The following is a 9,947-nucleotide window of genomic DNA, read 5'->3' as shown; positions in this document are numbered from 1 at the left end:
GCAGCCCCTAAGCCATTTAGCCTGATCTGGGACATTCGCTTACCTCTGAAGATCGGGATCTTCCTGTGGCAGTGGATCCGTGGATGTCTCCCCTCTGGGGTTGAGGTCCTCGAGCGTAATGGGCCAGGAGATGGGATGTGCCCCCTGTGCGGCACGGTGGAGGATGCTAACCACATCTTCTTCTCTTGCTCCACTGCCCAGTTCCTATGGTCCTGCTTCCGTGAGACGGTCGGTGGACAGTGGTGCAACACCAACTTCACCGACTTGCTTGCGGAGATCCACGCCTCCTCCCCTCGCTACCGCCATATTTGATGGTTGTGCGTTGGGATCCTCGCCTAGACGCTTGGACCATCCGCAACAAACTTGTTATTCAGAAAGTGCCTCTCTGACATGCGACTGACGCGATCTTTAAAATGTGTGGCTACTTGCAGCTTTGGCGGCCGCTTAGCCGCCCCCAGGACCGGGACGCCATCAACACCCTCCTCGCCGACATTCGCTCGATGGCCTTCCGCGTGGCGCCCCCGCTGCCGCCCCCTCCGCCGGAGCCCGACTAGATGCTGCTCGGGCTGCTGTGTTGAGTGTGTGTTTTGTTCTCGGGGTTTGTTGTGTTGTGCCCTCAGCATTAACCCTTATGACTACTCTGTGTGTCTGTGAGACCTGTGTGTGTGTATCTGTTGAACCTTGTTGGATGTTTGGCTTGGGCGGTTTGCTTTATATATAAAGCGGGGCGAAAGCCTTTTTGGATAAAAATATGTACTTTTTAATACCTACCATTTTATTGTAAAAATATGTATTTTTAGAAATAGTACCATTTTATTGTAAAAATGTACGGACGCAGCAACGCGTGTCATTAATGACCTAGTGTGTGTGTTACAACCGTCAACCGATTGATCCTCCATACATTATCTAACGGTTCTAGGTGGCCACCGATGGTAGTAATTATTGGGATCATGTGATTTGGACGAGTGCAGATTTTTGCGCGCCGCTACACAGGAAAGCGTTACTACGTATCTGCATAAGGTAGATCTTCTGTTAATAAATCACTCCCTCCGTCCCGTAATATAATAACGTTTTTGACACTATTAGAGGGAGTATTATACTGTAGAATGATTGTTCTACGTTTTTCTGGTCAATGGTACGGTGTCACAATGGTGTCGGTTCAGAGCTCATATAGCCTCCAAACCCACATTCCAAAAATAAAGCACGCCTTATCTTTCTCCCTCTTAAGAGGAGACCTCCAATTGTTCTCCTATTAATAGACGCTATGCTGGTCACCGGCAATTCTTCCACGCCGGAAGGAACGGCGGAGCCGTTGGAGGTTGGCCTGAAGAGTATCTTGGCTTCATTGGGATCAAATTTTGGTGAGGCCATGACAGCATGCATTCCCATTTGTTCTTGGTTTTGAATGTTCATTTTCTCCAGGAATCCTGTTAGCTCTTATCTGACATTTCAGCTCAGCAATTAGAGGTATTTGCCAGGCACATGATATCTTGTGTAACTATGAACCGTGTTGACAGCCAAAATGTATCAGAATCCTCATTATTAGTTCACTGTATCTTTCTTCATGTCATTCGTTTCAAATGTTTGGTACATCTTTTCCGTTTTTTCTGTATTATTACTTTGATGTTTGTGTTTTGGCATAATACCTAGTTTTTGTGTATAGAAAGCATAGCTCAATTAATGGCTCTTTAATCCACAAACTTTGCGATTAACATTTTCCTCAAGGGCATGGTTCTTGGAACCAGAATTTCGTTGATATTATGTGGCCTTCTTTCGCCTTTTCAAAAGCACTTAGTTGGCATTCCATATTCTTGGTAGCTACCATGTGCAGATTCATGGAAATAACCAAATGACGTCATTCTTTAGTTTCTTGCCATGCACCTTGTTTTACCTACTTTTACATTATGTTCTGCATCTGAGATTATTCCTTTGCCTTCAGGCTAAACGATACATGATTCTGTGAGAAGAAAATGCGAGCCATAAGATTATAATCCTAGTGGTAAGACCTTTTCCTTTTCTATTTTTTATGTCATCTTCATACCTTTATTTCTTTTTAAATTTCAACATAATTCATATTTGAATTCATTGTTATTATTCTCTGGTCGTCTGTACGATAATTAAAGCAAACTACTAGAATGGAGTCAGAGATAGTTATGCATAATACTCCCTCTGTCCCGAATTAGTTGACTCAGATTTGTCGTTTTTTATAGAAAAGGAGGATGTACCCCCGGCCTCTGCATATGATGCATGCATCCATTTTATTAATTATTCTCAAAGACCATACAAAGTGATACATCAATAAGCCTGAAGCCATCATCTTGGCAACTCTGTTGCTACTCCTATCCCCTTGATAAAGATGTGCCGAATGTCCAGGCCTAATACCAAACAGACATCGCACCAAAGCCTAACATCTAAAGCCAGATGCCCCACCCAAGCCACTACCTGGATTGGGTCACACCCCGGTCCGACACACTCCCAGTGAGCACCGCACGCTGCGAGGGCCGTCACTCCATCTTCCATCGATCCATCCTCAGAGCAGAGCTGATGCACCGATCTTGCCAGGCCTCTGCCATCGACTCCACCATGACGCCAGACAGTCTCCTCCTCGTGGGCGAGTCCATCTCCACGCATCGAATGCCCAGTCACCACAGCTCCATGCCGCCAAGATCCTGCCGCCATCAAGATGTGAGATGACGCACCGCTCCATCAAAGAATCCGCCCTCTGGTCCCTCGATCACGTGTGTACCTCCAAAAATGATGCCCCCACGGGGGGAACGACACCAGAGCGTCGCCGTCATCCGATCATCCGATCTAGGGTTTCCCTCAGAGGTAGCAGAGAGTGGCCTTGAACTTCTCCACGGCGATGCCTTCAAGAAGGGAACGACGCAGATAGTGCCGCCACCGCCGGCCTTGGCAGTAGCCGAAAGCAAGTTTTCACCCAGATCTGTTCGAAGGAATCCAACACCCGTGCACGGCCGCCGCCACCACCAGGCTGAGCACACGCCGCCGGCGGCAACTCCATGATGCCCAGATGCCACGAGACTCGCCGCCACCACGCCTGACAGGCAGCCACGGCCAGGTCCGAGCACCACCCAGGTCCAATCTAGGGTCAAGAGCCCTAGGCTGCAGCCGCTGTGTAGGCGGCACCACCAGACGGGGACATGCCCTCCACCCTGCCGCAAAGCGAGCCGCCACCGGAACTTCGAGGCGCCGCGCCACCAAGCCCCCCGGGAGCGACTGAGCCGCCGTGAGGAAGAAGGGAAGCCGCGCCAGGCGAGAAGCCCCGCCGCCGCCGGCACTGCCCAGGCTTTGCCCATTGGTGGCTCTCGGCAACAGCGAGGGGAAGGGGAGGGTGGAGGAGGGTCGGCGGCGGGGGCGGCTAGGGTTCCCCCGTGTCGCCTCCGAGAGGGACGCGGGTGACGGGGGGACACTAATTTGTGGTATCTAGACAAATCAAAGTCAACTAATTTGGGACCGAGGGAGTATAACTAATTGCTTTTTTTGTTATAACTGTGCTCTGCTCTAGCTTGTCCGCTACTAGTTTATGCATTAGAAATAGAAGTTTATTATAATCCTGATCATGAAGAATGTATAATTAATGTAGTCCTTATAAATAATGATGAACTATGCAACTAAAATTGGGGCAGTACATATTACAAAAAATAAAACTGGTGTTGCTAAACGGTGCAGGTTGAACGGATGAATTAAGACTATTGTAAGGTGAATACTAAAACTAGTAGTAATGGAGCCTTTCACCAAGCTGGCAGAGAATGAGACTGCTCAGTTACAGAGAGCAGTATTTGCCCAGTATATTATGATGAAAAAATTATTCATGGAGCTAGAAGAGGAAAGGGAGGCTTCATCAAGTGCTGCAAGCGCTGCCCTGTCAATGATTAGAAAACTTCAGAAAGAAAAGGAGGCAGAGAGAATGGAAGCATGTCAGTACAGAAGAATGGCTGAAGAAAGGATGAATCATAGTGACAAAGCCCTGGAGGTCGTGAAGGAAGTCATGCAGCACAAGGAACTAGAGATCTATTATCTCAGGAGCCAACTCCAAGTGTATAAACAAAGGTTACTGGGTGTTGGTATTGATGATTGTGATATTGCAGACGAGACGATAACAAAAAATATACCTTTGTTTGGAAGCAGAGATGTAGAGAATCTTTGTTATACCATCAAAAGGAATTTCTCTCTTCCAACTTTTCAGTTGAGTAAACGTTTTGCTGAAATGGACATGAACAAAAACAACGGATCGGTTGCGTCAGGGAGGAGCAGGCTAGGTGTTTACATGCACAACTCTAGTGAAAATGAACTGGAACAAGTTTCCAGCGACCTGAAAGCCATAGGTTCCAAGGAAAGCTTAGCAGCAGATATGGACAGTACTGAAAAGCATGGGGAAGAACCAAAACCTCCAAGCAACAGTGGTACTGAACACTCTTGTCCATCGGAAGGGTCTTCTCGTTCTTCCCCCTTCTTAATGGCGGGGCATCACACAGATATATGTAGTCAAAGAGCAACACCGGTTGGCAAAGATGTCCAAGACACGCTACATCCTGATCCACTCGGGTCACTGCGTCCAGACAATGAAATGGATAACACTGTAGCTCATCATATAGGTCATGCTGACACACTAAAGCATCCAGAACTAAGCAAGGCGCCGGCAGAATACTCATGTACTCCTACTAAACATAGCATCAGCACAAAGGAATCTGAAACGCCTCACGCGGTTGCTCTTAGAGATAAAGGGTCCTATGTTCTTTCGAAGTTTTCAGCGACGCGAAAAGTTGGCTCCATGAATAACGTTGACAGACATGTCCGTGTAGCTGCGGCGAGTTCTACGCCACGAGCTGGAGTCGAGAGAACAAGATCAAGGCTGAAGCGTGTTCAGAGTGAAAAGATGATTGAGCTAAATGATCCTAAGAAGAACAAGGAGCAGATCATAATGCTCAAGGAGGTATACGAGCAGCTTAACATGATAGAAGCACACATGAGACCTTCCGCTTCACAGGAGACCCCTAGAAATGACCAGTCGTTGGATTCTGTTATGGAGGTACTTCTCTTCCTGGATTTAAAGTTTAATTTTTTTTACACTGCCTTGTACTGTACAAGTTTCTCAGAAAACGTTGTATTATTCAGGTCTAGTTTTGGTCATAGACTGTTGAATTAGTTACACGAACCAAAAAGGTCCATCATTATCTTGTAGGAAAATAAAAGGAGTGGTCTGTTGGCATTAAATCTAACAACTACTACCTCTATAACTAAATATAAGATGTTTTTGCAGTTCAATTCTCAAAAGAAATGTCTTATATTTAGTTACAAAGGTATACTATTCTCAAAAGAAAAAAACTACCATCATTATCCTTTTTACAGTACAATAATCTGAGTGATCCCTACATCCTGCATTCCTCAGCATAACTTTTGACAGACTGTAAACTTCTGCACTGCTAAATGTGTAGAACGGCAAGTGATTCTAATGTATAGATGCAAAATATTCCAAATAAAATTTACAACATAAAACTGAAATTCTTTGGAAGTGCAGAAATTGAGAGACTTCTGATTCTACACAATGGTGATCATTATCTTGTCGTGTATGAAGTTGCCTTTTTATTCTCCACACTTTTTTTTGAAAAGGAGGATAACCTGCCTTTTTATTCTACACACTTTTTTTTTGAGAAGGAGGATAACCCCCGGCCTCTGCATCAGAACGATGCATGCAGCCATTTATTTATTCTACACACTAGTAGCCATTATATTTTCTGTGTATAAAGTTTCCTTATCTTAGTCTACACACTGGTGACCATCACATTTTTGCGTACAAATTTGCCTTCTCTAACCATGAATACATTCACAGGCGGCTCTGTCCTTCTCCATATAGTCCAGCAATTCAAGTTCTGCTGTAGCTTGAAGGTATAAAGCCTGTGCCTGCTTGCTTTTCAAGATCGTCTTGGAACAAAGACAATTTTTGGTATTTAGGTGTCTGAATTTCTCCGTCACATCAAACGGAGGTGTAATTTGAAGAAGTTCAGCACAAATTCGATTCATAACATTTGTATATAACACTCCCTGAAATGTGTGCAGTCGTCACCAGCAACTCATTTTTGAAGAAATGTGGGCATGAGTCCTGCTGACCTGATGCCCACTCTTAACATCCGGTGTATTGGACATTTCATCTTTTTAGGATCCTTGGATTGAACCAGGCTGCATCCCAAGCAACTAGCAGTCTCTGGTCGTGGGCTGGCGCAAGAGAGTTGTAGAACTTCTATATCTTATGATAACTAGTATTGATGACTGTGAAATGCAAAGAAATTCATGTTTACAAGAAACCAAAAGGCCATGGTGCACGTGATAGTATCTCAAGGTATGCTAAAAGTAGTGTCCAATGAATTGCTATGATAGCAGCAGCGTTTCCGAAGGAACCAGCCCGAATCTTCTATGTGCATTATAGAATGCTGGAATAAGTACCTTGGCTGGAACATCAAAGCTTTGGTACTTATGTTTCATCGAGGAAGTTTCTCATTCCTTTTTCACGATGCCTCTTTACCTCAGTAAGAGAAAAAGATGCAGGCAAAACTAGATCTTATGGGAATGGAGATGTTTAGTCTTTTGTCATTTGATCAAGCTCTTCCTTGAGTTCTTTTTTCTCTTTTAAAACGCAGTTGGTTCTTGACTTGTACGTTCCAAGATCGTCTTTTTGATGATTTAGGTCGAATTGCATTCTCACGTACAATTTCTCATAATTGCAGTACGAAAGCAACTAAAAAGCAATAGCCAAAGTTTATTGAGCAATCATAGGACTGGGGGGAAGATCCCCACCTGAATATATTACTCAAAGGTGCCCAAGGGCAAGTTGCAGGGTACTTAGAGATTACAGCTAGAGGAGAGGTACATGCGCCAAGACACAACAGCCTCCCTACTAACGTGGTGCTTAAATCTAAAGGCCCAAAGCACAAAATCGAAGATAATGTTCCGAATAGAATCTAGAGGGGAGTGTATCTCGTTACGGAAAACATGAGCATTTCCAGAGTCGCAGACCTTCCACAGGATGGCGAGGGCGACGGTAGGCCATGTGTTGATGTCGAGGCCAACCGAAGTAGGAGTATCCCAGATGTGGTCGATGGAGTGAGGGGCCTGAAGACCCAAGAGGGACTAGAGCTAATCCGCGCATGGGCAGAGGAGGGCGAGGTGCATCGCTTCCTCAAAAGGTAAGTCATAGCGAGGGCAAGATGACACCAAGGTGATGGTCTTGTGATGTAAGTTCGCCATCGTGCTTAGGCTGCCACGGCAAAGAAGCCAACCGAAGATCTTAACCTTGATAGGTGCCTTTGAGCCCAGATGTACCCTGCAGCGAGATCAAGCTCATGGTCAGAGGAGAGCAATGAGTAGGCGCACCTCGAGGTGAACGAGGAACAGTAGGTGAGGAACCTGTCATCAGGCGCACCGCTTGTGGTAACATCCTGCAACAAAGAAAAAACAGATGCAAGCTCGGTAGAAGCCATGTTGGTTAGGCGGTTCCGCAGGTTAGCAAGTAAACCATTATGCATGACATGAGATACCAGGACAGAGGGTGAAGTGGAGTGAGGGAAGAGGTGGGGGTAGTTTTCTACGAGCGGAGTCGACAGAAGCCAAGTGTCGAGCCAGAAGAAGGTGGAAATGCCATTGTTAGTAAGGATGAAGGAAATTTTACGAAGTTGGCATAGCTGATGGTTAACAATTTTCCAGAGGTAGTGGGGGTTTTGGGGCTTAAGTGTGAAGTCGAGAGAGTAGTGTTAGAAAAACCAGTTGACCCAAGGCAGGTCAGGGTTTTGGAGAAGTTTGAAAGAGAATTTCATGAGGAGACAACTGTTTTGGAGAGTCAAAATTTTGATACCAAGGCCGCCAGCCGTCTTGGGTGTGCACACATCTTTCCAGGCGATAGGCATTTTGCCCCGGAGCAATTTTTGTCAGCCACCCAGAAGAAGGATCTACGGATAGCATCTAACCTTTTGATAATCTTCTCGGGTATTCTAAAGACAGACATAAAGTGAGTGGCGAGAGCGTCTAGAGTGGGAGAGATTAGTGTAAGTCCGGCTCCTCGAGAGAGAAGTTTTACCGCCCAACCAGAGAGGTATTTTAGGAAGCGCTGAATGGCGAGTTCAAAAGCAGAGGACGGGAGGCGCGTGTGAGAGAGAGGGATACCTAGATAAATCTGGGGGAAGGAGGAGAGGTCACAACCAAAGGTTTTGGTGATGCTAAGCCTGGTTGTGGGGTCCGTGTTGATGGGCACAAAGGTAGTTTTCTGAAAGTTGATAGAGAGGCCGGTAGAAAGGGCGAACTTGTCAAGGATGCCTTTCGAGTTTGGTCGCGACATGGCAAGAAGCATGTGCAATGATTAGGGTGTCATCAACAAACTGGCTCGCATTGGGGGGGTCTGTCATTGTAGATCGGGTGGCAGAGCTGGTCAAGCGAGAAAGACTGGATGGTTAAGCGTTGAAGCAGGTTTGTGATGATAATAAAGAGATAGGGTGAAACAGGGTCACCCTGCCGTAGACCATTCTTATAGTTGATCCAATGACCCGGCGTCCCATTTAGCAGCACCGCCGTCTTGCTAGAGATAGGCAGAGTTCGGATCCAGCTTACAGTGGCAGGCGGAAAACCTCTAGATAAGAGAATGAGGAGGAGGGACTCCCAACAAATAGATTCAAAGGCTTTGCGCAAGTCAAGTTTGAAAACCATAGTGGACGCCTTTCGAATGTGGCAGGCGCTAAGGATATCGGCTACGTAGATGAAGTTCTCAGCAATGCATCTCCCAGAGATGAAGCCAATTTGGTCTCCATGGACAAGAAGAGGAATTAGTGGTTTTATCCTGTTGGTAATAACCTTAGCGACCGCCTTGGAGTGCAGTTCTTCAGGGATATAGGTCTGAAGTCATCAGGCGATCTAGCTGAGTCTTTTTTTGGAAGCAGAATCATGTGTGCTCTCGTGAAGCGTTCAACATTTACATGAAGGGTTGCGAAGTCCTAGAAGAAGGGAATGATCTTATGTTTAATGTTGTTCCAAAATTTGCGGTAGAACCCTGGCCCAAGCCCGTTAGGTCCAGGACTAGCATTAACGTTCATCTGGAGGAAGGCATCTTGGATTTCTTGAGTGGAGAAGGGAGAGTCCAAGTGGCGAAGCTGAGGGGGTTGCGTCGGGTAAAGGTCTTGGAGGGTGAAAAGCCAAGTCGAGATTTTTGGAGTACCAAGAAGGTGGTGAAAGAAGTCGCGGAGGATTGCGGCCTTGGTGTCATTGGCAGAGAATTCAACCCCATTGTCTTCAAGGATGGCGATGTTGTTTTTGCGGAACCTCTGGGAGTCAGAGACGTGACAGAGTTTGGAGTTCTCATCCCCATCGATGATGGCTTTTACTTTCCCACTTTGTTTCCAGAAGAGAACCTTCTAACGGATGGCACGTTGGAGGGCGGAGATAACGACCAGTATAAGAGAGGACTCGAAGAGGGAGAGGGAGCATTTTTCTTCTAGCCGGTCGATCCTATAGATGATAAGCTTGCAGTGGTGAACATGTCTGATAGTTTTGGACCAAATTTTGAGGTTCGATCTAGTACATTTTATGGCAGTGGCAAGGTCTAGGTTGGAAGGGATTAGAGGGTGCTCAATGGGCCAAGCCTTAGATAAGATACGCTTACATGCCGGTGAAGGGCCCAGAAAGATTCAAAATGAAAGAGGCGGGAACCAGGGATATGCGGAGAGACATTGATTATAAAAGGAATGTGGTCGGAGGAGAAATGGGTTATGGAAGACAAAGTTGAATTTGGGAAGTGGTCTTCCCAGGCAAAGTTAAAGAAGGCTCGGTCAAGGCGTTCTAAAGTTGGAGTTTGACGATTGTTATGGACCGACGTGTTAGTTGTTGTGGACCGATTCTCTAAAATGGCTCATTTTATCCCATGCAACAAGATAGATGATGCTTCACAT

General features: G+C 46.0%; 1 protein-coding gene across 2 annotated transcripts; it reads left to right on the top strand.

Moving 5' to 3' along the window:
* The first annotated feature begins 1,235 nt into the window (after positions 1 to 1,235).
* On the top strand, positions 1,236 to 6,609 carry LOC123159844 (uncharacterized). Of its 2 annotated transcripts, none has more exons than XM_044577658.1 (4): positions 1,236 to 1,361; positions 1,940 to 1,999; positions 3,691 to 5,050; positions 5,852 to 6,609. In XM_044577658.1, the coding sequence occupies exons 3-4, from the start codon at positions 3,743 to 3,745 to the stop codon at positions 5,873 to 5,875; spliced, it is 1,332 nt and encodes a 443-aa protein (XP_044433593.1). In that variant the 5' UTR covers positions 1,236 to 1,361; positions 1,940 to 1,999; positions 3,691 to 3,742; the 3' UTR covers positions 5,876 to 6,609. The 2 variants fall into 2 exon arrangements, with proteins under 2 accessions (XP_044433593.1, XP_044433592.1); XM_044577657.1 differs by lacking the exon at positions 1,236 to 1,361 and adding an exon at positions 1,366 to 1,467.
* Positions 6,610 to 9,947: the final 3,338 nt, after the last annotated feature.

The sequence above is a fragment of the Triticum aestivum genome, chromosome 7B, assembly GCF_018294505.1.
Source record: "Triticum aestivum cultivar Chinese Spring chromosome 7B, IWGSC CS RefSeq v2.1, whole genome shotgun sequence".
Classification (NCBI taxonomy): domain Eukaryota; kingdom Viridiplantae; phylum Streptophyta; class Magnoliopsida; order Poales; family Poaceae; genus Triticum; species Triticum aestivum.
This window is presented reverse-complemented; position numbering and strand designations above follow the sequence as displayed.

What these genes read in the sequence shown, in the direction of transcription:
- LOC123159844 (XM_044577658.1), top strand. Translation starts at nt 3,743, where the DNA reads ATGGAGCCTTTCACCAAGCTGGCAGAGAATGAGACTGCTCAGTTACAG. An exon ending in CGTTGGATTCTGTTATGGAG is followed by an intron (nt 5,051 to 5,851) that starts GTACTTCTCTTC and finishes ATACATTCACAG; the next exon opens with GCGGCTCTGTCCTTCTCCAT.